General features: G+C 42.5%; 1 protein-coding gene across 9 annotated transcripts in view; it reads left to right on the top strand.

Annotated features, from left to right (window-relative positions):
- The window catches only part of TET1 (tet methylcytosine dioxygenase 1), a 168,820-nt gene that overhangs the window by 46,331 nt on the left and 94,552 nt on the right, over positions 1-27,937 (top strand). For 4 of the 9 annotated variants that reach the window (XM_063670530.1, XM_063670531.1, XM_063670532.1 and 1 more), the window contains exon 3: positions 22,461-22,514. In XM_063670530.1, coding sequence (XP_063526600.1) covers positions 22,461-22,514 — 54 coding nt within the window. Of the gene's footprint in view, positions 1-21,797; positions 21,930-21,951; positions 22,360-22,460; positions 22,515-27,937 lie in introns of those variants that run through there. The other 5 variants (XM_063670537.1, XM_063670535.1, XM_063670533.1 and 2 more) reach the window with 5 other exon arrangements.

Raw genomic sequence — 27,937 nt, 5'->3', positions numbered from 1 at the left:
GCTGGAGTGCAGTGGCGTGATCTCAGCTCACTGCGACCTCCCCCTCTTGGGTTCAAGCAATTCTCCTGCCTCAGCCTCCCGAGTAGCTGGGATTACAGGCACCTGCCACCATACCCGGCTAATTTTTGTATTTTTAGTAGAGACGAGGTTTCACCACGTTGGCCAGCCTGGTCATGAACTCCTGACTCAGGTGATCTGCCTGCCTCGGCCTCACAAAGTGCTGCGATTACTGCGCCTTGCTGATTTTTGATTCTTTATAATATTTTAATTCTTTTTTTAAAGCCCCAACCATGGCAAGGACAGATTTTGAAGTTTTTAACGAGTCCTGATAAGAATTTTTACATTTAGCTGGGATTTGGACAAAGCCACCCGTTCAGACATTTTTAGAAGCAAAATGGAGAAAGATCTTATTTGATGCTGAGTGACGGATACACATAGGGGACAAAGGGGATGCTTTTGCTTTGAATAGTGTTGCTAATTGCCAATTTCTGGTCTAACTTGGGGTGCTGGGATTATAGGCATGAGTCACCATGCTCAGCCTCAAAATTTTAAAAAAAGAAAAAATTTGCTGGGTGTGGTGGCTCATGCCTGTGGTCCCAGCTACTTGGGATGGTGAGGTGGGAAGATTGCATGAACCTGTGAAGCTGAGGTTGCAGTGGGCTATGATCGCACCACTGCACTCCAGCCTGGGTGACATAGCAAGACCCTGTCTGAAAAAAAATAATAATTACCTTACTGAAATGTATAATCTTACTCAATCAAGTCACTTCACACATGTGGGAATAGATAAAATGTGGCCGGTTACTGATGGTTTACAAAGTAACATTTAGCAATATCTCTATGTAGAGAGACCTCCCTTGTAAGTTACTGGTTTGTAGCATTGCCAAATGACATCATTGTAAAAAACACTGTATCTCTAATGGATATGAACACATTTGTTCTATTCTTTCTCAAACCTGCTCTTTCTCTTGCATTACGTTTGGTTCAGTGCCACAACAAATGATTACCCAAAATAGAATATTCAGTATCCTCGCCTCCTTCGCTCGTCCATCCAAATTCTCTTGTTCTACAAGTTCTGAGCGCTACCACCTCTCCATTTTCTTGGCCACTGCTATAGTGAGGCCTTTATTTCTTAATCAGGATAATTTCAGTGCTATCTTTACTATCAACAAGTATTGCACTTCTCCTAGGCTATGCACTGGAAATATAATCATGAGCATTCTAGCCACCAGGGAAATCAGGAAACTGAATAACAAGCTCCCCTTAGGGTAGTTCAAGTTTTCCTTCTGAAAAACCTGATTCTCCTATGTAACTACATGTAGCGTTCTGTTTATGTGATATATTGCACTCAAAATAAAAGAAATAGAGCAAAACTTTCAGGGCCTTTGAATGATTAGATGAAGCCTAGATTCATTAGCAGGGAATACAGCACCTTTAAGATTTTTGCAAAACCCACTTCTGTCTTGTTTGCCTTCATGTATCTTCACCTTCTACTTGCTGCAGCAGTATACGACTGCATACATTTCCGCAGTGCACACTCTTGCCTCAGTCTCCAGGCCCAAGTCATGCCCTTCTTCCTTTCTCTCTCTTCTTTTTTTGAGACAGACTCTCACTCCTTCCTTCTTCTTCTTTTTTTTTTTTTTCAGATAGAGTTTCACTCTTGTTGCCCAGGCTGGAGTGCAGTGGTGTAATCTCAGCTCACTGGAACCTCTGCCTCCCGGGTTCAAGTGATTCTCCTGCCTCAGCCTACCTAGCAGCTGGGATTACAGGCGCATAACACCACACCCAGCTAATTTTGTATTTTTAATAGAAATGTGGTTTCTCCATGTTGGTCAGGCTGGTCTCAAACTCCTGTCCTCAGGTGATCCACCCGCCTTGGGCCTCCCAAAGTGCTGGTATTATAGGCATGAGCCACTGTGCCCGGCTGAGTCTCACTCTTTCACCTGGCATATTTTATTATGAATTTTTATCTTATTTTTCAGTATGAACCAATGCATTTTTATTATATTCAATTTTTTTTTTTTTTTTGGAGACAGAGTCTTGCTCTGTCACCCAGGCTGGAGTGAGGTGGCACGGTCATGGCTCACTGCAGCCCTGACCTCCGGGCTCAAGTCATTTGCCCACCTCAGCCTCCCAGTAGCTGGTACTACAGGCACGTGCCTGACCAACTTAAAAATCTTTTGTAGAAGGCCAGGCACGGTGGCTCACGCCTGTAATCCTAGCACTTCGGGAGGCCAAGGAAGGTGGATCACTTGAGGTCAGGAGTTCGAGACCAGCCTGGCCACATGGTGAAAACACGTCTCTATCAAAAATTCAAAAAAAATTAGCTGGGTGTGGTGGTGCACGCCTGTAATCTCAGCTATTTGGGAGGCTGAGGCAGGAGAATGGCTTGAACCCAGGAGACAGAGGTTGTGGTGAGCCAAGATCGCCACATATATATATATATATATATATATATATATATATATATATATATATATATATATGGCGTGGTGGTGGCCCACACTTGTAATCCCAACTACTCAGGAGGCTGAGGTGGCAGATTGCTTGATCCTGGGAGGTTGAGGCTGCAGTGAGCTGTGATTTCTCCACCGCACTCTAGCCTTGATGACAGTGAGACTGTGTCTCAGAAAATATGTGTAAATTCTGAAGGAATCTCTGAATTTATTCTCGTTTGAGGGTTGCCTGTAAGAAATAAAATATGTTTAGCCCCTAAAGCCGCGTACCATTTCTCAGAATGTTGACTGTTAACTCCTCGGATAAGTGAAAACAACCTTAGACTTTATTAAGTCATAGATTACATTGTAGTCTCCCATTCTTTAATTGTATGACAGTGTGTTATGTAATCTTCTGAGAGGTATCTTTTGGTCATGGAAAAAAACTTAATTTGTCATCTGTCAAGCCGAATTCAGCTTACTCTTCTTGACATTCAGAATTACAGATAATTAAAACTGCTAGCTTTGTCACTCTCAGTCATCTAGGAATTTGCTTTCGGTTAGGGTTTTCCTCCTGTGTGTTTGTAATTTTGAAAATATTATAAATAGGATAGTGCATTTTGAAACATATGCACTACCCTATTTATTGAACAGTGAGAGATTGTTACAAAAAAGGAAGGGGGGACTGTAGAGCTATTCGCAGACATTAGAGAGTAGGTGCTTTGGCTAAGCTACACTTTCACAAGTAATTTTTAGTATGTGTGAAAGCCAAAGAAGACAAAATTGGCCATGGGGACTGGCACATGCCTGTAATCCCAACAGTTTAGGAGGCTGAGGCAGGCAGATTGCTTGAGCCCTGGCATTGGAGACTAGCCCAGGCAACATGGTGAAACCCCATTTCTCCAAAAAAATACAAAAATATTAGCTGCACATGGTGGCATGTGCCTATAGTCCCAACTTCTCGGGAGGCTGAGGCAGGAGGATAGCTTGAGCTCGGGAGGTGGAGGCTGTAGTGAGCTTAGATCACACTACAGCCTGGGCGACAGAGTGAGACCATGTCTCAAAAAAAAAAAAAGGGAAAGCAATCTAAAGTTGTGGACTATATCTCTGAAGATAGGGTCTTCATATATCTCTAGCCAGGTGATTTTGGTGTAGTATCATGCATTTCATTAACTTTCATTGAATGACTGGACAATTAGTTTGCAGGTTTAGTCAAACTGAAATAATCTCTCATATTTACTCTGGTTAATATATTTTTTGTCTAAAATATTAAAGGGCTATTATGTACTTGGTTAGTTTAAATAGCAGCATATTAGATGACACTTTTTTTTTTTTTTTGGAAATGGAGTTTTGCTGTTGTTGCCCAAGCTGTAGTGCAATGGCACAATCTTGGGTCACTGCAACCTCCACCTCCTGGATTCAAGCAATCCTCCTGCCTCAGCCTCCCGAGTAGCTGGGATTACAGGCATGCACCACTACACCTGGCTAATTTTGTATTTTTAGTAGAGACAATGTTTCTCCATGTTGGTCAGGCTGGTCTCAAACTAACCTCAGGTGATCCACCCACCTCGTCCTCCCAAAGAGCTGGGATTACAGGCGTAAGCCACCTCACCTGGCCTTAGATGACACTGTTAAGTCATCTAATGTGCCATGTTCATTACCAGGCTAGCCTCTTAATTAATGCAAATTCCACTGGAGAAAAAAAGTGTAATACCTACATGGGCTGTGTTTCAGGAGCTAAAAAGTTAAGTAGTGTTAATATGATACAAATTGAACCACTGACTATCCACTATTTTATGTGCGGGCCTTTCCATGTGATAATAGTTTAGTTCTAGGGCTGTCATTTCAGAATTACTTGACACACTCATATTATTTCATCCCTTTTGGTGGCAGTGGGGGTGGGGCTAGCCTCTCTTGGCCATTGCTTTTCTCAGTTTTCAAACAGCCGTATCTCATTATGGCATATGTTACATATGGCATATGGAACAAATTTTTGCTACCAACTCTTTCAATTGAGGGCAGATGTTATATGTACTTAAATATGCCTTTAAGGAATCTCTTTGTATCACTGCTGAGACTTCAGTAGCATACTGCACCACAGAACTGGACTTGGGGAAAAAAACCAAAAAACAAACTTTTGTTGTTTAGTAGATATTCGTGTATAACCTCCAAGTATGTCAATATAAAGGCATGTTGACTGATTCTGACCCATGGGTGTTAATTTCTGAAATTTTGTCACAGTAGTTCAAATCTTACCCTGTCATTTCATATGTATTATGTTTTCCAGGAAGAAAAATTTGTAAAACTGGCCAACATCTTCATCTAGTGTCAGCATAATCCAAGTTACACTATGATGTAATATTGAGCACCCTATTATCGTGCATGTTTATTTTGCTACAGAGCTTAACTTCAGATCTCTTTTTGTTGGTCAACCTTTTGGTTTTTTATTCCAGGGTGGTATTTCAAGAATTGACTATATCAAAGCTGCAAAAGTCCTTTTCAAGTAGCCAGCCATTGTGAGACTATGATGGATAATGGCACAAATGTTACCAGGAAGGATAGGAGAAAGCATCTCCTTTTGCATTATTATCATACTAAAATAAGACACAACTTCCTAATGAATCAGACTAATCTAAACAACTCAGGGCATTACCTTGACAATGAGACTCAGTGCTCAAGACATATCCAGAAGGCATTGGCTAATTATCATCAGCTTTTCATGTCTGCTATGAGTGCAACCAAAGAGAAATTTTGCTTTTTACTGATTTAATTATGCACCATTAATACCAAGTCACCATTTTTAAAGAAGGCCCTGATGTTCTCCTGCAGAGAGAGCAGTAGAAGTGAGATGCTTGGCCAGACACGGTGGCTCTCTCCTGTAATCCCAGCACTTTGGGAGGCCGAGGCAAGCAGATCATGACGTCAAGAGATCAAGACCATCCTGGCTAACATGGTGAAACCCCGTCGCTCTAAATATACAAAAATTAGCTGGGCATGGTGGCGCGTGTCTGTAGTCCTAACTACTCAGGAGGCTGAGGCAAGAGGATCACTTGAACCTGGGAGGCTGAGGTTGCAGTGAGCCGAGATTGAAACACGCACTCCAGTCTGGCGACAGAGACTGTCTCCGAAAAAAAAAGACATGCTTATGTTAACTTCCAAAGCCCAAGCCCTGGATTTAGGGGGTGCTAGCAGCACATAACAGGTGCTCAAGAAATATTTGTTGAACAAATGATTGAATTCGTGAGTGAATAAAATATTTTTTTATTTTTATTTTTATTTTTTTGAGACAGAGTTTTGCTCTGTCGCCCAGGCTAGAATGCAGTGGCGCGATCTCGGCTCACTGCAACCTCCACCTCCCAGGTTCAAGTGATTCCCCTGTCTCAATCTCCCAAGTAGCTGAGACTATAGGCACACCCCACCATGCCTAGCTAATTTTTTTTTATTTTTAGTAGAGACGGGATTTCACCATGTTGGCCAGGCTAGTCTTGAACTCCTGACCTCAGGTGATCCACCTGCCTCAGCCTCCCAAAGTGCTGGGATTAGAGGAGTGAGCCACCGCGCCCGGCCATGAGTGAATAAAATCTTACAAATACATATGAGTCAGCCTATTTTTCATATGACAATGTCTGTTAAAAGAAAAAAAAAGAAAGTGGGCCAGGTGCAGTAGTTCACGCCTGTAATCCCAGCACTTTGGGAGTCCAAGGCTGGCAGATCACTTGAGGCCAGGAGTTCGAGACCAGCCTGGCCAACATGGTTAAACCCCATCTCTACGAAAAATACAAAAATTAGCCAGGCATGGTGGCATGCCCCTGTAATCCCAGCTACTCCGGAGGCTGAGGAAGGAGAATTGCTTGAACCCGGGAGGCAAAGGTTGCAGTGAGCTGAGATCGCATCACTGCACTCCAGCCCGGGTGACAGAGTGAGACTCCGTCTCACGGAAAAAACAAAACAAAAAAAGTATACTGTAAACCATACATTTTATTCCATATGTGGTATACTATAGCAGCTAGTACCCCAAAACAACATTGTATTAGTTTATTCTACACATCTCTCTCTCTTTTTTTTTAGGCAAAATCTCGCCCTGTTGCCCAGGCTGGAGTGCAGTGGTGTGATCTAAGCTCACTGCAACCTCCGTCTCCCGGGTTCAAGCGATTTTCCTGCCTCAGCCTCCGGAGTAGCTGGGACTACAGGCGCCTGCCACCACGCCCAGCTAATTTTTTTGTGTTTTTGTTTTGTTTTGCTTTGTTTGAGTCAGAGTTTTGCTGTTGTTGCCCAGTCTTGAGTGCAATGGCATGATCTTGGCTCACTGAATCCTCTGCCTCCCAGGTTCAAGTGATTCTCCTGCGTTAGCCTCCCGAGTAGCTGGGATTAAAGGCATGCGCCATCATGCCAGGCTAATTTTGTATTTTTAGTAGAGACAAGGCTTCTCCATATTGGTCAGGCTGGTCTTGAACACCTGACCTAAGGTGATCCTCCTGTCTCGGCCTCCCAAAGTGCTGGGATTACAGGCGTGAGGCACCGCGTCCAGTCTTGTGTTTTTAATAGAGACGTAATTTCACCATGTTGACCAGGGTGGTCTTGAACTCCTGATGTCAGGTGATCCGCCTGCCTCAGCCTCCCAATGTGCTGGGATTACAGGTGTGAGCCACTGTGCCTGGCCAAGAATTTCTAGAATGAATTTGATCCTAGTTTAAATGATCCCAACATCATTCTTTCATATGATTTAGAAATCATAAAACTGCAACTTCTACATCAGAGGTTCTTAATCTGGATAGGCTTCAGTGGTCTGTGATCCCACCCCCTCAGAATTATATGCAGCATATTGCATTTATATGCATTTTTTTATGGTGAGCTTACCCATAGCTTGTATTGGATTTCAGAGAAAGGAAATCATATGTCCACTCCCTGAAATAAAAACAACTCAAAGAGTCAGACCACTTAAAAAAAATTTTTTTGGGCTGGGCACGGTGGCTCACGCTTGTAATCTCAGCACTTTGGGAGGCTGAGGCAGGCGATCACGATGTTAAGAGATTGAGACCATCCTGGCCAACATGGTGAAACCCCATCTCCACTAAAAGTACAAAAATTAGCCAGGCGTGGTGGTGTGCACCTGTAGTCCCAGTTACTCAGGAGGCTGAGGCAGGAGAATTGCTTGAACCCTGGAGACGGAGGTTGTAGTCAGCCAAGATTGCACCACTGTACTCCAGTCTGGCAACACAGACTCCATCTCAAAAAAAAAAAAAAAAAAAAAATTTTTGAGATAGAGTTCCTAGGCTAAGCTGCAGTGGCATGGTCATAGCTCACTGTAACCTTGAACCTCTGGGCTCAAGGGATCCTTCTGCCTCAGCCTCCTAACTAGCTTGGACTATATGTGTGTGCCACTATTCCTGGTTTATGTTTTTGTTTTTGTGTTTTGAGAAGGAGTCTTACTCTGTCACCTAGGCTGGATTGCAGTGGTGCAATCTCGGTTCACTGCAATCAGTACCTCCCAGGTTTAAGTGATTCTCCTGCCTCAGCCTCCCTCATAGCTGGGATTACAGGTGCCAACCACCACTCCCAGCTAATTTTTGTATTTTTAGCAGAGACAGGGTTTCACCATGTTGGTCAGGCTGGTTTCAAACTCCTGACCTCAGGTGATCTGCTCGCCTCGGCCTCCCAACTTGCTGGGATTACAGGCGTGTGCCATTGCACCCAGCCAGCTAACGTTTTTTTTTTTTTTAATTTTTATTTTTTGTAGAAATGTGATCTCACTATGTTGCCCAGGCTGGTCTTGAACTCCTGGCCTCAAGTGATCTTTCCTCCAGCTTTCCAAAGTGCTGGTATTACAGGCATGAGGCACTGTGCCCAGCCTCACATCAGTTTTTTTTTTTTTTTTTTTAACAGATTTGAAGGAATGCAATTGAATATTGTTTCTATGGTTAAGGAAAAAACAGTTTGCTAAGAATTTAGTTATTTCCTATATGGTAAACAGTGTGAGAGTGGACCTACTTATAACATTGAGATAGTCATACTGCAAAGCAGAGATGCCATGAGGAGCAGAGATGATGTCTGTAAAGTGTCTTGCAGTGTGTCTGCCGTACAACAGATGCTTAAAAGTGGTGGGTATTATATATATTTGAAGAGATTTGTGTATTTATTTCATTACTTTCATCTGTTTTCCATCTTGCCATTTTATTCACGTTATGTAGAGGAAAGTAATTAAGTCTTCTAAGTATTCCATATGTACCATTTCTCAGTATCTGCAAAAGCATTTTTCCTGCTGGAGGATTAAGATACTTTATGAATGAATTGGTTTCACTGTTCCCATGTGATGCAGAATTATAGTTGTGGTTTCCAGCGAGATGACTATGCCACAGTTATTTTCTTGTGCTTGTATAATGAGAGGGTTTTGGTGTTTCTGCTGTGTTCTAGACAGTTACACTATACAGCTCATTTTCATATCATATTTCATAGGCAACACCATATTGTGGTGAGTTTTCTGTAAAAGTAGGATCAAGGGAGGAGGAAGTGGGAGGACAAGACAGTGGAAGGCCAGAGTTGATCCAAGCCATGGAATTTTGGATGGAGTGGATATAGGTTAGATTTAGAGAAAAAAGCAGATGTCTGTTGGTTTCTTCTATCCTTGGAGGAGTAAGTAATTTGTACAGGAGTTATTACAGAATTGCAGGGAGATTTGTCTACTGGGCAACACAGAAGTTGTTAAGTTGCTTTCCTTATTTCCCATTTTCTAGAGACCCTGATACTGCATTATGAGTTGGTAAAACAAACAGTCTAATAAAACACGAAAATCAAAATAGTGTTCTACTTTTTTTCTTCCTTTTTAAAGCACCAATAACTTTTATTATTAATTAGGTACATTACTAATTCACATTACTTCATTACTAGTTAGGTACATGCAATTTTAACAAAATTGAAACTTTGCTTGAAACACACACAGGAAGCTGGCAAAGGAAAGGAAGGTGGAAGGAGACTAACATTTTTTTGAGGACCAGACACGGTGATGAAAGACTTTCCATTACTGTATTCAATGCTGACAGTTACCCTAACCCATGAGGTGTAAGTATTCGGATTCTCATTATGCAGAATGGGAAATAGAAACACATCTTGTTTTTGTTTTGTTTTGTTTTTTCAGACACTCTCACTCTATCACCCAGGCTGGAGTGCAGTGGCGCAACCTCTGCCTCCTGGGTACAAGAGATTCTTGTGCCTCAGCCTCCCAAGTAGCTGGGATTACAGGTGCGCACCATTACGCCTGGCTAATTTTTGTATTTTTAGTAGAGGTGGGGTTTCGCCATGTTGGTCAGGCTGGTCTTGAACTCCTGACCTCAAGTGATCCACCCGCCTGGGCCTCCCAAGTGCTGAGATTACAGGCGTCAGCCACCTTGCCTGACTTTTCTTTATTTTTTATATGTAGAAATAGAGATGGGGTTTTATCATGTTACCCTGGACTCAAGGAATCCGCCCGCTTCAGACTCACAAAGTGCAGAGATTACAGGTGTGCACCACCATGCCCAGCCTTATTCAGTATTTATTAAGTGAGCAGTATAGCATTAAGAACTCACATGCTCATTGTCTCATACAATCTTACAACAATCCTATGAAATATACATTCTGCTTTAATTTATAAAGTAAGACACTGAGGCTTAGAGAGGCCAGGTAACTTGCTTAAGAACATAGTTGATCTGGGATTAGAATCCCTGAGTTGAATGGTATGTGTTCATTTTAGTCACCATATCTCTGAGCTAAGGCCATGAGGAAAATGTGAAAGGCCCAAAAGATGGAGAGTAGTGAGACTGAGAGGTGGACTGGTTGAGGAATAAGTCATGTTGAGGTTATTGCTGTCATCTTTTAGACTTGTTAAATTTGGAGAGATGTGAGCATCTTCTAGCTTCATTTCACACAAAAAACAAAAATGTTAACATGATTTAAATACTTAAATCTTTGAGTTTATCAATTCTACTGCTGCTATATTTTAATATTCAGGTGTTCCTTTAACTGTGTTTAACTCTTTCCATTTTTAATTTTATTTAAAATATTTTTAGTGAGACCCTGTCTCAAAAAAAAAAAAAAAAAATGTTGACTGGGTGTGGTGGCTCACACCTGTAATCCCAGCACTTTGGGAGGCTGAGACAGGAAGATCTCTTGAGCCCTGGTGTTTGAGACAAGCCTGGGTAACAAACTGAGACCCTCATCTCTACAAAAAATGCAGGAATTAACTGGGCATGGTGGTGAGTGCCTGTAGTCCCAGCTAGTAGGGACGCTGAGGCGAGAGGATTGCTTGAGCTGGGGAGATGGAGGCTGCAGTGAGCTATGATTGCACCACTGCACAGCAACCTGGGCAGAAGACCCTTTCTCAAAAAAAAAAAAAAAAACTTTTTACACTCCCTGGACCTTATTTCCCTCTGAATCATGGTCTGGTAATTCTTCACTATCATGGTAATGATTCACATTCACTCTCCTATTCCTTCAAGCAGATGACTTTGTATTTTGTCCAGCTTTTCTAATTGTCTTCAGCAGGAGGTTTCTCCCAGATTATCAATTTCATTATCACTAGAAGTGAAAGTTTCTTATTCTCTTTTACTTGATAAGTGTAAGGTTGTATTACGATGCAATTAGCATGGAGCTAGCCTATCCCAACACTAGTAGCAAACTTGTTTAATACTTACATGTATATATCTATATGTGTGTATATATATACTTTAAAAAGAAATTTATAAAAAGAGATGGGGTTTCACCATGTTGCCCAGGCTGGTCTTGAACTCCTGGGCTCAAGTGATCCACCTGCCTCGGCCTCCCAAAGTGCTGGGCTTACAGGAGTGAGCCACCTAGCCCAGCCTTAGTACTCTGGGAGAGGTTCCAGTTTCCCAAAATACTGTGTTCTGTTAATATCTCCAATTTTTTTTTTTTTTTTTGTGACAAGAGTCTCACTCTGTCACCCAGGCTGGAATACAGTAGTGACATCTCAGCTCACTACAACCTCTGCCTCTTGGGTTCGAGCAATTCTCATGCCTCTACCTCCCAAGTAGCTGGGACTACAGGCATGCACCACCATGCTCACTAATTTTTTGTATTTTTAGCAGAAATGGGGCTTCACTGTGTTGGCCAGGCTGGTCTCGTACTCCTGGCCTCAAGCCTTCTGCCTGCCTTGGCTTTCCAAAGTGCTGAGATGACAGGTGTGAGCCACCATGCCTGGCCTTCCAATTTTTATATTAAATGAATTTTAACTGCTCATTACATGGTTTACGTGTACACTGTTTTCTTAATTAGTGACAGCCATGGTTCTCCATTGCTGCAGTTGTACAGACTGAGAGTCAAGTGCCATAACACATGCTTTTCTTTTTTCTTTTTTTTTTTTGTGTGACAGGGTCCTGCTCTGTTGCCCAGTCTGGAGTGCAGTGGTGTGATCATGGCTCACTGCAGCCTCGACCTCCCAGACTCAAGTGATTCTCCCATCTCAGCCTCCTGAGTAGCTGGGACCAGAGGCATGTACCACCATGCCCGGCTAGTGTTTTTGTTTGTTTGTTTGTTTTTGTTTTTGTTTCAGAGATGGGTCTCATTATGTTGCCCAGGCTGCTCTCAAACTCCTGGACTCAAGCAATCCTCCTGCCTTGGCTTCCCAAATTGTTGGGATTACAGGCATGAGCCACCACACCCAGCTGCTACATGCTTTTCATATCCAATATTGCATATAACTCTAATGTTAGCATTTCCCCTCATTGAGTCTACTGGAGGTTGACTTGCTCATGGTTCCATCATTGGGATTTGGATCTCCCCAAGGATATCCTCATTTTGTATAAGATCCCAGCACTTTGAGAGGCCAAGGTGGGATGATCACTTGAGGCCAGGAGTTTGAGAACAGCCTGGGCAACATATTGAGACCCTGTCTCTACAAAACATAAAAAGAATTGGCGGCTGAGGTGGAAGGATCACTTGAGCCCAGGAGTTCACCGCATGTCTGCCTTGAGCCATGACTGCACTAGTGTACACCACCCTGGGTGACAGAGCAAGGCCCTGTCTCTAAATAAATAAATAAATATTTAAAAAATATATAAAGCTATTTTCTTTTTTTTTTTCTTTTCTTTTCTCTTTTTTGAGATGGAGTTTCACTCTTCTTGCCCAGGCGGGAGTGCAATGGCACGATCTTAGCTCATTGCAACCTCCGCCTCCCAGGTTCAAGCTATTCTTCTGCCTCAGCCTCCCAAGTAGCTGGGATTACAGGCATGCACCACCACCCTCAGCTAATTTTGTATTTTTAGTAGAGATGGGGTTTCTTCATGTTGGTCAGGCTGGTCTCGAACTCCCAACCTCAGGTGATCTGCCTGCCTCGGCCTCCCAAAGTGCTGGGATTACAGGCATGAGCCACCGCATCCCATTTATGCATTTTAAACAAAAAGAGCTAATGTGTCATTGACTAAGTATTTGGATATCAGGAAAATCAAACGGACTTTGGAAAGTTAATTGTAGAAATTCTGTTGTAAATATTATGAGTTCAATGATAAGTCTTTTTATTTTTTGGTTCCTCTCTTTTGTCTGCCTGAGTTATGTTCCATGGAAAAGTGCTATTCAATAAGAACCACAGCCATTAAGCAGTGCCCTCAAACATAGCTGTTGTTCTGTATTCTATTTCTGAAATGAACAAAGTAAGAGCATCCCCTACTTACAACATCAGAAGCATCTGTGCAGTACAGGGTCATCCAGCTGAGAGAGTAACTCACTTGTAGGCAGTCAAATCTTGCTTCTCCATAGATTGTGTGAGACTCGAGTAAATGAGTTTAGAAACTAAAGAAATAAGCCCTTTCTGAATAACTGGTCTCATCTCAACAAAAACAGCCTACATAAAGGCCGGGCACAGTGGCTCACGCCTGTAATCCCAGCACTTCGGATGGCCGAGGTGGGTGGATCACGAGATCAGGAGATCGAGAACATCCTGGCTAACACGGTGAAACACTGTCTCCACTAAAAAATACAAAAAATTAGCTGGGTGTGGTGGTGGGCACCTGTAGTCCCAGCTACTGGCTGGCAGGAGAATGGTATGAACCCGGGAGGCGGAGCTTGCAGTGAGCCGAGATTACACCACTGCACTCCAGCCTGGGTGACAGAGCAAGACTCCCTCTCAAAAAAAAACAAAAAAAAAAAACCAGCCTACATAATATGCATTCTCAAAATAATTGCTTTTCTCTGATTAGGAGACTTAGTTATACAAGGGTGTTTTCTAGCTTAAAAACAAAAGAGTTGGCTGGGTGTGGTGGCTCATACCTGTAATCCCAAAACTTTGGGAGGCCGAGGCGGGTGGATCACCTGAGGTCAGGAGTTTGAAACCAGCCTGACCAACATGGTGAAACCTCGTCTCTACTAAAAATACAAAAATTAGCTGGGCATGGTGGCGGGCGCCTGTAATCCCAGCTACACGGGAGGCTGAGGCATGAGAATTGCTTGAACCCAGGAGGCGGGGGTTGCAGTGAGCCGAGATCGTGCCACTGCACGCCAGCCTGGGTGACAAGAGACTTTGTCTCAAAAAGAAAAAAAAAAAGAAAAAAACAAAACAAAACAAAAGTTTCAGGTCTGGGACAAACCAATCTCACCTCTCTTTAGTTCTCTCCTTGTAAAGGTAACTTATATTTTTGATAATTATCTTAACAGGAGCATTATTCTTGGCTTTTCAAAGAAACAATTATGGACAATTGAAAGAACAACAAAAATAATTCTAACAGGAATGGTAGAGAAGTAAAGGCTGGCATCTCTTTGTGCATGCTCAGTAACCTTGCTACCCAACTGGTGGCATATTTATTGATATGCATATCTCCCCATGGCCCCTTAACAGCCACACTGGAATGTCACCTCAGCAACTTAGTGCTCCAGTGTCTTTGTGGGTGCTGTTACCTCCATGTGGGGCACACTCCTTTCTTCTCTTCCTCTATATCTTACCAACTGCTACCTGCCAACCCTTGGGTTTCAGTGGGAAATATTGCTTCCCCTGGGAAGCCTCCTCTGGGTACTATATACCTCCTAGGCTCATCTCATTCTACATTACATCATGAATATGTGTTTATTTGTTTGTGTCGCTTACAAGATGGTAGTTTCCAGGTGGGTGGCAACAGTGACATTACTCCAGTTATACACTCAGCACTATGTCTGCATAAGAGAGGTGCTCAAGGCCGGGGCACAGTGGTTCATGCCTGTAATCCCAGCACTTTCGGAGGCCGAGGCAGGTGGATCACGAGGTCAAGAGATCGAGATCATCCTGGCCAACATAGTGAAATCTCTACTAAATATACAAAAAAAATTAGCTGGGTGTGGTGGCACGCACTTGTAGTCCTAGCTACTTGGGAGGCTGAGGCAGGAGACTAGCTTGAACCCGGAAGTTGAAGGTCGCAGTGAGCTGAGATTGTGCCACTGCACTACAGCCTGGCGAGAGAGTGAAACTCTGTCTCAAAAAAAAAAAAAAAAAGAGAGGTGATCAACATATATTACATTGTTTTAAGGGGTTTTGGTTATTAAATGGGGAAAGTTATTGTGAAAAACAAACATTTTTGGACCTGGGGTCTTTTAAGTTTCTTCAATAATTTTAAGTTCTCTGAAATGGAAGGGAAAAAATAAAGTTGTTTTTTTTAAAAAAATTTTTAATTTTTTCACTTTTTGTGATGGAGTCTCACTGTTGCCCAGGCTGGAGTGCAGTGGTGGCATTTCGGCTCACTCCAACTTCTGCCTCCGGGGTTCAAGGGATTCTCTTGCCTCAGGCTCCTGAGTAGCTGGGACTACAGGCATGCGCCACCATACCCGGCTAATTTTTGTATTATTATTATTATTTTCAGACAGAGTTTCTCACTCTTGTTGCACAGGCTGGAGAGCAATGGTGTGATCTTGGCTCACTGCAATCTCTCCCTCTCAGGTTCAAGCGATTATCCTGCCTCAGCCTCCCAAGTACCTGGGATTACAGGCAGCCGCCACCACGCCTAGCTAATTTTTTGTATTTTTAGTAGAGACACGGTTTCACTATGCTGGCCTGGCTGGTCTCGAACTCCTGACCTCAGGCGATCTACCTGCTTTCCTTGGCCTCCCAAAGTGCTGGGATTACAGGCGTGAGCCACGGCGCCTGAGCTTTTTTTTTTTTTTTGAGACAGAGTCTCTCTCTTTTGCCCAGGCTGGAATGCAGTTGCAAGATCCTGGCTCACTGGAACCTGTGCCTACTGGGTTCAAGCGATTCTCCTGCCTCAGCCTCCTGACTAGCTGGGACTACAGGCATGCGCCACCATGCCTCGCTAATTTTTGTATTTTTAGTAGAGACAGGGTTCCACCATGTTGGCCAGGCTGGTCTCAAACTCCTGACCTCAAGTGATCCTCCTGCCTTGGCCTCCCAAAGTGCTGGGATTACAGGCATGAGGCACCATGCCCAGCCCTGTTATTGGATTTTTCTGTCCAAATTTTGAATCTAGACACTGACACAGGAAGTAGGCCTTTCAGTTTCTAGTTGGTACAAAGAAGAGTTGAGAAATTTGAGAGAGGCTATAATTTCAGCCCCATTCTTAACAACAGTTTGTCTCAGTTGGTAACTGTTGAAGATTATTTACCTACTTTTTCCTCAATTCTTGCTTTAGAAGAGCCATCAAGGAACAGCTATTACCAGCAGAACTGCTGGAAGGAATCCAGTAGATCTGGCCCCTTGGGAGAGTGGGGGAAGAGCAAGAGTAGCCTCAGGGAAAGGGGTCAGGGAGAGATCCAGCAGGAAAGGCTCTGCTAGGGGACCAACCGCTTACATCCGGACTATTACTCCACCCAGTCTTCCAAGGAGATTCTCCAATGTTAGCCTTTCAGGTTCCTATGTGTCACAGGAAATAAAACCAAACTAGCTTTTTTAAATCTATGAGAGAGAACGGGTGCGGTGACTCATCTCTGTACTCCCTGCACTTTGGGAGGCTGAGGTGGGCTGACCACTTGAGGTCAGAGTTTAAGACCAGCCTGGCCAACATAGTGAAACCCTATCTCTATTAAAAATACAAAAATTAGCCAGGCGTGGTGGCACGTGCCTGTAATCCCAGGTAGTCGGGAGCCTGAGGCAGGAGAATGGCTTGAACCCGGGAGGCGGAGGTTGCAGTGAGCAGAGATCCCGCCATTGCACTCCAGCCTGGGCAACAGTGCAAGACACCATCTCAAAAAAAAAAAAGAAAAGAAAAGAAAAAAAAAATTAGCTTGTTGTGGTAGCACATGCCTATTTGGGACACTGACGTGGGAGGATTGCTTGAGCCCAGGAGTTCGAGGTTGCAGTGGGCTATGATTGGAGCATTGCACTCCAGTCTGGGGAAGAGAGTGAGACCCTATCAAAAAAAAAAAAAAAAATCTCTGAAAGGTACAAGACATTTTTTTCTTATTCTTTAAATTTTTTTTAAATTTTTAATTTTTATGGGTACATAGTACATGTGTACTTATTCTTATTGATTGGAAGTTTATAATAGATGTTACTTGGAATATCTTTAGTTATCACTGCAAAAGTTGTAGACCCCAAAATCAGAAGAAAAATAAAGAATTTCTTGGGAGAGGAGAGCGCGGGACACATTGGAAGGAAATTGTGTTTCGGTCTTCAGTCTTGAGGAAAGGTGAATTACTCCTGAGATTAATTTGGAAGAAGATTCCTCCTAGTATGCTGCTGCTGTTTTAGTCTAGGTAGTTTGTATTTACAGTTTCTTATCAATCCAGAGGTGCATATACCCAGAAAGAGAAGTGGAGTTTTGGAATTATTCATAATTTTAATCCTGAAGCCACAACACACGCACACACACACACACATACACAGCTTCTTTTTTTTTTTTTCTTTTTTTTTTTTTTGAGGTGTAGTCTCATTCCGTCACCCAGGCTGGAGTGCAGTGGCGTGATCTCAGCTTAACTGCAAACTCCGCCTGCTGGTTTCCAGCAATTCTCTTGCCTCAGCCTCCCAGGTACCTGGGATTACAGGCAAGCGCCACCATGTCCGGCTAATTTTTGTATATTTGGTAGAAACAGGGTTTCAGCATGTTGGTCAGGCTGGTCTTGAGCTCCTAACCTTGTGATCAGCCTGCCATGGCCTCCCAAAGTGTTGGGATTACAGGCGTGAGCCACTGCTCCCAGCCAAAACATATATATACATATATATATACTTTTTTTGGGGGGGGGCGGGGGACAGTCTCTCCCTGTTGCCCAGGCTGCAGTGCAGTGGCACGATCTCAGCTCACTACAAACTCCGCCTCCTGGGTTCAAGCGATTCTCCTGCCTCAGGCTCCTGAGTAGCTGAGATTACAGGCACATGCCACCACACCCAGCAGAAGACATTTCTTTTAAGGTTATTTTAGGATATTTACAAATGTCTTTTGTTAGATACTGAAAATGAAAAGGATTTGTAGAGAGAGCTGTATAGATGGTTAGAAGTGGGATCAACTCAAGTTCTATATATTTTCATATTTTTTCTGTATATTAATAAACATCTTATGGTACATACTCAAGTCAACTTCTAACCTGCTGTACAAGCTGAGATATTTTTATTTCTTTAGGCCTCTGAATTATTTCATAGCTAATATTTAATTTTCTTTGTAGAGATGTATCTCCGCTATGTAGCTTAGGCTAGCCTTGAAATCCTGGGCTTAAGTGATCCTCCAACCTTGGCCTCTCAAAGTGCTTGGATTGCAGATGTGAGCCACTGCACCTGGCCTCTGCTCAGAATTTCTGACTATTCGCTCCCATCAAAACTTGCCCAGAGCTCAGACCACCAAATCACTTAGTATAGGAATTGAAACACCTGATCTATGCTGTGTTCAAACAAGTATAGATCTTCGTGGTGAAGCATCAATTTGATATCTGGAGTTAATGTTAGTTCTGGTCACATTCATTAACTTTCATATATAGCTAGGATGAGCCTTGGCTTTATTTATTATCTAATTTTACAGAAGAGTGCACACACAGGCCTTTGATGTTTGCTTAGGTTGTCAAGTGCAATGTTGTATGGCTTCATGAGTATCCTATACAGTGAAAACACCTGTTTTTGGGCCTTTAAAAAACAGACCTCTCAGCAATATAGATATTCTGTACACCTAACCCTCTGAGCCTGATTTCGTTTTATTTTATTTAGTGATCACACAGCTAATAGGGTTTTTTTTTTTTTGAGACCGAGTCTCATTCTGTTGCCTAGGCTGGAGTGCAGTGGCACGATCTCGGCTCACTGCAACCTCCACCTCCCAGGTTCAAGTGATCCTCCTGCCTCAGTCTCCCAAGTAGTTGGGACTATAGGTGCACGCCACCACTCCTGGCTAATTTTTGTATTTTTAGTAGAGATGAGGTTTCACCATGTTGGCCAGCCTGGTCTCGAACTCCTGACCTGAAGTGATCCACCTGCCTCAGCTAGGATTACAGGCGTGAGCTACCACACCCGGCTGATCGTCTTAAATTTTACAATTATATCATAATATATCATGACCACTTTACTAAATATTGAACAATTAACCTGGAAAAATGTTGATTTTTTAAAGTTATATTCAAACATCCAACAGAAGAGGCATAATGTTTAACTGAAATGCAAGGCACTTCAAGAAATGTAGGGCTACCCTTGTGCATAGCTGATGGGAATGTAAAATGGTGCAGCTGCTATGGTAAACAATTTGGTAGTTCCTCAGAAAGTTAAACATAGCCTTATCATATGATTCAGCAATTCTACTCTGAGGTGTATACTACTTGTATACCTACTTGTACACCTATGTTCATAGCAGTAATATTCATAATCACCAAAAAGTACAAATGTCTAACAACAGAATAATAGAAAAACAAAATGTGTTATGTACATACAAAGGAATATTGTTCAGCCTTCAAAATGAATGAAATTCTGATACATTCTACAACATGGATGAACCTTGTAAATATTATGCTGTTAATAAGTGAAGCAAAGAGAAACGAAAAGAAAAATACTATATGAAAAATACTATACGATTCCAATTATAGGAGGTACTTAGAGTAGTCCATTTCATAGACAGAAAGTAGAATGGAAATTAGTATGGGCTGGGGGAAGGCAAATGAGGAATTACTGTTTAATGGGTATGGAGTTTCTCTTTACAAGGAAGAAAAAGTTCTGGAAATGGAGAGGTGATAGTTGCACAGCAATTGTGAGTGTACTTAATGTCACTGAATGATACACTTAAATATAGATAAATGGGCCGGGCATGGTGGCTCACACCTGTAATCCCAGCACTTTGGGAGGCCAAGGTGGGCGGATCACCTGAGGTCAAGGGTCCGAGACCAGCCTGACCAACATGGTGAAACCCCGTCTCTACCAAAAAATGCAAAAAATTAGCCAGGCGTGATGGCGCATGCCTGTAATCCCAGCTACTCAGGAGACTGAGGCAGGAGAATCATTTGAACCCGGAAGGTGGAGGTTGCAGTGAGCTGAGATCGCGCCATTGCACCTAGGCGATAAGAGTGAAACTCGATCTCCAAAAAAAAAGTTAAAATGATAAATTTTATGTTACGTATATTTCACCACAATTTTTTAAAAAAATCACCAAAAATGGGACGTACAGCTAAAAGATTTTTTACCTATTTTCAAATCTTACTGTATTTGATTATTTTTCTGCCTGTTTCAATGCTGCTTTATTCCTCACGGAGAGCTTCTTATAGTGTGGGCTTAGTGTGTTCAAAGTTGCACTGGTGGATGTGCATAATTCAGAGTCCATTGGTTTTGTTACAAGTGTAGAAGGAAGAGTTGAGAACACCATATTCATTAGGTTTTTTTTTCTTTTTTTGTTTTTTTTTGGAGACGGAGTCTCACTCAGCCATCTAGGCTGGAGTGCAGTGGTGCTCACTGCAGCTACTGTCTCCCGGGTTCAAGCGATTCTCCTGTCTCAGCCTCCCGAGTAGGTGGGATTACAGGCACCCACCATCATGCCCAGCTAATTTTTGTATTTTAGTGGAGACAGGGTTTCCTGTTGGCCAGGCTGGTCTCAAACGCCTGACCTCAGGTGATCCTCCTGCCTCGGCCTCCCAAAGTGTTAGGATTACAGGCGTGAGCCACCGTGCCCGGCCAGTAGTTTTTTTCTTACACGAATTTATTAAAAATGTGGGTGAGGGGTGGGTGAGTGAGAGGTAATTTAAAAGTGGAAAAACAACGCATGCCGGACTTCACGTTCCAACACGGAAAGCATGCTTTTGTGGCAAACTGAAAGGCTAGGAATTAAGGGTGATGAAATGCAGGCCTTCCGGCCCTCACTCTGTTCCTGATTTCTGGTTGTGGGAATCTGTTCTGAATCCAACTGCAAGTGGAAAACCCATCTTTGGCTGAGCAGCCGGGGAGGCCCTCCTGCCAATCCCCCAAATGTGCTGCTGAAACTTTGGCCCTGCAAGGCTGGAGCTAGGGCTGTCTTCCCCAGATCTGTGCAGCTGTCAAGGTGGCTGTGATGGGACTGTGACCGCCCTCTGCACTGCATTTTGGCAGTGACCTTGAGACCAGCCAGCTCACCACAGCTGCCCTGCTCTGTTGCCGCTGTTGCAATGCCAGGTGGCTGAGGGGTCGTGGGGGGCATGGCTCCCGGTCCAGTCTTTCCCAGTGTCTGGCAGGTGCTAGCTGTGGTGCCAGCTGTCCCACTGCCTACCACCCACTGGGCGTGGGGGCAGTCCAGGTGTGTGTCGGGAGATGGTGGCTTGTTCTACCCCTGGCTCAGGTCCCGATCCCTAGGAAGTGGGTGGTTCTGTCTGACCGCGAGTCTGGTGCGCAGACCGGCCCCACGTGGGGACTTGCTTGGCGGGTTTGCGGATATAGATGCTCAGTGACAGTTGGTCTTGGGAGACAGAAGAGCCAAAGGTGTCCTTTTGTCCCAAAGATATGAGTCCGAATTTTCCTTCTCGTAGGAGAGAAATTTTATTTGGAAATGAAGGTCATCAGAAATGCCCAGAGCAAGAGAGAAAATCCTTTCTCTCTAGCCACTCAGAGTGGCAAGTGTATTTTGAAAACTCCTCCCCCTCTTTTTGTCCTCATCCTGTCCTTTTCCTTTTCAGTGGCTTTACTGTTATTTTTTAATTCGCCATTGTCATTGGACATTTATTGACAGAAATCAAATTGCTGTGTTTCTGGGCAAAGCGCCTGCTGCAAAGAGGTGTGGTTCCCAAGGAATGAGACACGCAGCCCAACAGCTGAGCCTACACTGTCCTCACATAACCTCCCTGCCTTAAATATCGCCAATATTTAGCCTTGCCTTATAAAGTAAAAATGCACAATACCTTCCAGAGTTTCAGCAAGCCCAAATGCCCCCCTAGGCTCAGTTATGTCTCCTGTACATTGGAGGCAGAGCAGCTCACCCCTCCCCCATGCAGACCTGCCCTCGGAGCCGCCAAGAGGTTACTAATCAGGAAGGCTCTGCCATCGATCCAGTGGTGGTGACCTGGGGGATTTGTGTGCATTGTTTTTGCTGAAGCCTCCTGTGATTTCGGCGCGACCAGATCCTCTGCAGCGAACTCCATGTCGCAGCTTGTGGCTGCCTGTGTCCTGTGGTGAGAGCCGAGCCGCACAGGAGATCCTTTGTCTAGGAAGGGCTAGGCTGAGAAGATCACTTTGGAGTTGCTAAGCTCTGCATTGCCATTGGCTGCACTCTTTGTGGGGCTGTTTTTGCAAAAGGCATGCCCAGCACGTCTACAGTGCTGGCAGGCCAGGGCTGCCTTTAAACACCATGATAATAATACCAAAAAGCAGTTTGCAGAACTGTTCCACTGTAGAGGCTTCCTCTGCAGAAGCAAGCAAGATGGCTACCTCGTGGGCTTCGCTGTGAAGAATGCAGAGGCTAATTAAGACAGACTTTAAGGGGAAAAAAGGGTATTTCCCTACTTCATCTTTATGCAAGATTTTTTTTAGTGACTTTTGAAGTATACATTTTACATAAGCTCTTTAGGTTCTGCCTAGCAAACATGTTGATGATTTTAAATGGTATAAATAGTTTTACAGAGAAATAGCCAAAAATTTTGGGGATGTGGGAGCTAATTTTATTTCTTAAACAGAGGCTTATTTTGCAATTTGATTTTTTTTAGGTTATAAAGGAAAACAAGAGGCCCCAGAGGGAAAAGAAGCCCAAAGTTTTAAAGGTAATCAGCTGTTGATTAAATAATATTTCATTATTTTTCCATTTCATATAGTATTTTTCTGCACTTGGGTATATTTGGAGTACAGTATATGTGAATTCTCCCAGATTTTCAGTAGATGGATGAATTTCCACTCAACTAAAGTGTTTTCTCTCTCTTTTTTTTGATGTGCTGCATAATGTGCATATTAGCATCCTTTATTTTCAACTCCACACAAGTCTACAGAAAGAAAAGTTTGTATGCAGAGTGTTGTGAATAAAATTTGTTTTTCTTTATAGCTCCCTTTGTAGCATCTGCATTTGTGGTGTTGCACCAGTGTGTAAACTTAAGCCCTTTAGAAGAAAGGCACTATTTGAAGTTGACAGCTATGATCCATTGTGATTTTAATAGACTGTCCATTAAAGACTATTTTAAAATGTATGATTCTTTTCCAAAGAAAAAGGTCCTTAGACGTTTTAATTAAATTTAATATGTAAGTCAGGGAGATCTTACAGCCAAATTATAGTTGTTTAATCTCAAATTCTCATAATATCATCTTTAATTTTGGCTTTCATGAAGCCGTAAGAATATGCATGTTTTCTTTATTTTCTATAGTTTGCCTGATGAGTATTTAGTAGTAACCTAATTCAGTTATAAGCTCACAGTCTGTGTGATGAGATTTGTACAATGTTTAGAAGGGTTAATTTAAAAGCATATGGCATCACTAAAAGTTCAAGGCTAGCTTTAGTCTAGCAAATAGGTACTTATGTGTTTAAGATTTCAAGTGGTGTATTGCTATTACAAATGTAAGCAACCTTTGCAAGCCACCTTTTAAATTCATGAAGAAATACTAAGCAATAAAATGACTTGTCTTTAATTATTTTGTGTACATTTAATTTAAAATAGTTTTACCTAATCCTAGCTTTCCTTTTTGACATATAAAGTTTTAGCACTCAAAGAGGAACAACATGTTGAACTATGAATGTGGCAGAATTTTATTTCATTTGTTGCCCCAGTGTGTAACTTGAAAATGTTGACACGGAGAACCAAACCTTGCCCTGCTTTCAAATTCGCCTGACCACATTGAGTTTCTGCTTCCTGTGTATATACAGCGTTTTCATGTACTTGTTTCATCAACCAACAAGTATTTATTTAATATTTACCACACAGTCAGCAATGTGCTAGGCACTGTGAAATGAATGAAATTGCTTGACACAAATTTTCACTCGGCCTGGACAAATAGAATCATGGTTATTCTCAAGGTAAATTAAACCCTTTTCTGTTTTTCTTCTTTGTGTTGATCCATCAACCCCCATTTATTCCTTTTCCTTCCAACAAAGATAGAAGTTTATCATTAAAAGCTCCTTCTATACTTTCTGTGTTGGCTGTATCTATCTCAAGCATTTTGTGAAAAATAGATTTAGTCTTACCCTTAAAAATGGCTCTCATTTGTTGGGGTTGTGGATGGGGGTTAGCAGAAAGGGATAGACTATGTGGAGAAACTAATACAGACCAAGCCTAGTATCTATGTCTTCCCCTGCCTTGGCTAGGAAGTAGAATTGGACTTTGGGAATGCAATTTAATTCTATGTTTATTTTGTTAGATTGTGAGTGTCCTGTCACCTGAAATAAATTTAAAAAGTAAATATGCCATGTGTTGCTTTTTGGAATCACAGTAGTGGACTCTGACTTAAAAGAAAAAGAATAAAAGTGCCTGTGGGTGGCCACATTTCATCTGCAACAGCAAGCAGAACCAAATTGTTGCTCACGTTCCTCTATAGTTAGCAATTATTGTACAAGAGCAGGAAAATATTCTAAAAGGAAAAAAAATTTCCGATGTTGGCATTTAAAAATGGTTTTCCACATTTTCTGTTAGACATAGTTTTTTTTCTCATCCAAAGAAAGCTTTGTTTCTCTGCTTCACAGTAGAAATGCTAAAAAAAACTTTCAGATTTTAGCTTGATGTGTATAGAATTCATAGAGCAAATGTAGAATATTATATAATCCTATAGGAGACATAAGAAAATGAAACCTGTGTTTGGGAGGGAGAGTGGGAGAGAAATACAACTGTCAGCTTGAGGTTTTATGAGTGAGGACTTCAACATTCTAAGAGCATGCTACCTGGGGGACCAGTGATGGGAATCTCACAGGTTATGATTTGGTCTTCCATCATAATTTGCTGTCTTTACATTTGGCATCATTCCAGAAATTTAGTCTGCTTCCTTTGACTTTATCCTTTTAGATGTTGAAATCTCCTGGATCATTTACTCTTTGTCAGGGTGGATGCTGCAGGTATCCTGATTGACTTTTCATTTTCATCATCTATTAGAAAGTAGTTGGATATGTGAAGAACCTGATTCAAGAAGTTGGGTATAGAATTTGAGACTTGTTTCATCCTACACTGACCTGAACCTGATAACTATTGAATCCAGTTGTGGGGCTGAAATTGGCTGGAATGTCTTATATCCCTCTCCTCTTAAAAACATACCTATTATCCACCAGGTATGATGACTCATCTGTGTAATCCCAGAACTTTGGGAGGCCAAGGCAGGAGGATTGCTTGAGGCCAGGAGTTTGAGACCAGCCTGCAAAACCCAGCAAAATCCTGTCTCTATGAAAAATTTAAAAATTAGCTGGGTGCAATGGTGTGCACTTCTAGTCCTAGCTACTCAGGAGGCTGAGGAGGGAGGATCGCTTGAGCCTAGGAGTTGGAGGCTGCAGTGAGCTATAATCACATGGGCTATATGCACTCCAGCCTCAGGAACAGAATGAGACCTTGTCTCCCCCTGCCAAAAAAACACTATTATCCATATTTATACCTATATTCATTCTATTGTACTTCAAAATTAAAAACTAAATAGTGATCTAAATCCTGATTAGAGATTCTTCCTGTAGCTGAAATGACAGTTCTGGCCAAAGCACTCTAAAGGCCAGAATGGGTATCAGCTAATGGTGCACCAGTAGTGGGTGGGGGTAACTCAGCATCAACTTCCTATTCAAGCCTATTGGTGATCACTAGTTATTTTCATATATAGATGACATCTTGTTAGCAATGTTATTATTGGAAACACAAGCATTTCCTTGACTCTTGATCTAGGTAGAGGTGTGGTCTAATTCCAGTCCTTGAATCACAAACTTGGCCTTTTAAGTGACGTGGTTTGGAATTCCTCTTGGAAGAAACATTTGTATAAATGACTTTTACTTTGTGTGTGTGTGGTGGAGGCAGGTGAGTAGGAGTGTATACTCCCTTTAAGAAAGTCGATTTTAAGATAATATTAATTTTGTTAGATTGTTAGTCGTTGTCCCTGGAGAAAATCAGACAGCACAGTCAATTGGGGGTTTGAACAGAGTTTAACAAAGGAATTACTTTAAATGGTGTGGGGAGGGTTAAGGAAAGAACTAAGGATGGTGAAGAAATCCAGATCTAATGAAGGCAGAGCTATTACTAATCCTAGGCCTGAAGGGGGATGGTGAGTGCCAACCAGGTAATGGAGCCTTTGGTAAAGAGATGCTCTTGCGAGGAGTCAAGTGGGGGGTGGGTGTGGGATAAATGCCCTGCTCTCCAGTCTCCTGCTGCTTTGATTGGTTGATCCCAATGGGGAGCCAGAGTGAAAGGGGAAACCTCGGATGCAGTACACGCTGGTCAGCCTTCTGGGTTGTGTAAGAGGGTTATGGAAGGTGGAATGTATGCCTGGAAGGGAAAACAACATACTGAGCATGACTAGTGACCACAAGGGTGGTATGGTAAGGTGAACAATAGTACTAGAACCATGATTACATAAGATGGTAACATTAGGCAAAGATGGTTGAAAAGTACATAAGAACTCTATCCTATTTTTGCAACTCATCTATAAATCTAAAATTATTTCCAAATAAGCATGAGCATCCTTGAGGGGATGCATTTATACATTCTGTAATTAGATAGTCTTTTTGGCTGGTAAGGAATATTTTCTAGCTATTTAATTATAAAATATCATTAGAGTAGTATTTGGAAGAGCTGGGTGAACAAATATAAAGAAATGTCAGTGGATATTAAACCAGGAGAGTGTCTCCAGAGGAAGATTTTAAAAAGGCAAAATGAAAACTAAGGGATCTTCCTGCAGGGTTCAGCACTGACTTGCTCTTCTCTTTGCCTTCATTCCTTGATGATGCTGATAAAGAACAAGTGGGGCCAGGCGAGTGGCTCAGGCCTGTAATCCCAATACATTGGGAGGCTGAGGCGGGCAGATCACCTGAGGTTGGGTGTTTGAGACCAGCCTGACCAACATAGAGAAACCCCCATCTCTACTAAAAATACAAAATTAGCCAGGCGTGGTGGCGCATGCCTGTAATCCCAGCTACTCGGGAGGCTGCAGTAGGAGAATCGCTTGAATCCGGGGGGCGGAGGTTACAGTGAGGAAACAAGCAAAAATTGCCGAGATGATGAAGAAAAACATCATCTAGGGAAAGTTACTTAACATTCCCATCATTTGTAAATTGTTTTTATTGAATTTATTTACTTACTTATTTGAGACAGAGTCTCACTCTGTCACTAAGGCTGGAGTGCAGTGGTGCAGTCTTGGCTCACTGCAACCTCCGCCACCTGGGTTCAAGTGATTCTCCTGCCTCAGCCTACTAAGAACTGGGATTACACACATGTGCCACCACACCCAGCTAATTTTTTTGTATTTTTAGTAGAGACGAGGTTTTGCCATGCTGGCCAGGCTGGTCTCAAACTCCTGGCCTCAAGTGATCTGCCCACTGCAGCCTCCCAAAATGCTGTGATTACAGGCGTGAGCAACCATGCCTAGCCCATAAATTATTTTTATATATACTAGACCAGTGCTGGTTTAAAAGGACTAAATTATACTCTGGTTATGTTTGTTTGTTGTTTGTTTGTTGAGCTGAGGTCTTGCTGTGCTGCCCAGGCTGGTTTTCAACTCCTGGGCTCAAACTATTGTCCTTTCTCATTCTCCTTAGTAGCTAGGATTACAGCCACCCTCCCCTGCTAAAATTACCAAATTAGATACAATTGAGTTACGTTGTTTATTTTAAAATTCTATTAAGCTATAAATAGGCCAGGTTCGGTGGCTCATGTCTGTAATCCCAGCACTTTGAGAGGCCAAAATGAGTGGATCACTTGAGGTCAGGGGTTCAAGACCACCCTGGCCAACATGGTGAAACCCTGTCTCTACTGAAAATACAAATATTCGCTAGGTGTGGTGGCAGGTGCTAATCGCAGCTAATTGGGAGGCTAAGGCAGGAGACTTGAACCTGGAAGGCGGAGGTGGCAGTCAGCCGAGATTGTGCCTCTGCACTCCAGCCTGGGCGACAGAGGGAGACTCCCTCTCAAACAAATAAACAAAAAACCCTACAAATGAAAGATAACATAGTTGCTAATGATTTTCTTCTGCTTATTTGTCTATAACTTTGTTTCAGTTAGTAAAATAAATCATTGGTAAAGTAATT

This window comes from Pongo pygmaeus, chromosome 8 (assembly GCF_028885625.2).
Source record: "Pongo pygmaeus isolate AG05252 chromosome 8, NHGRI_mPonPyg2-v2.0_pri, whole genome shotgun sequence".
Classification (NCBI taxonomy): domain Eukaryota; kingdom Metazoa; phylum Chordata; class Mammalia; order Primates; family Hominidae; genus Pongo; species Pongo pygmaeus.
This window is presented reverse-complemented; position numbering and strand designations above follow the sequence as displayed.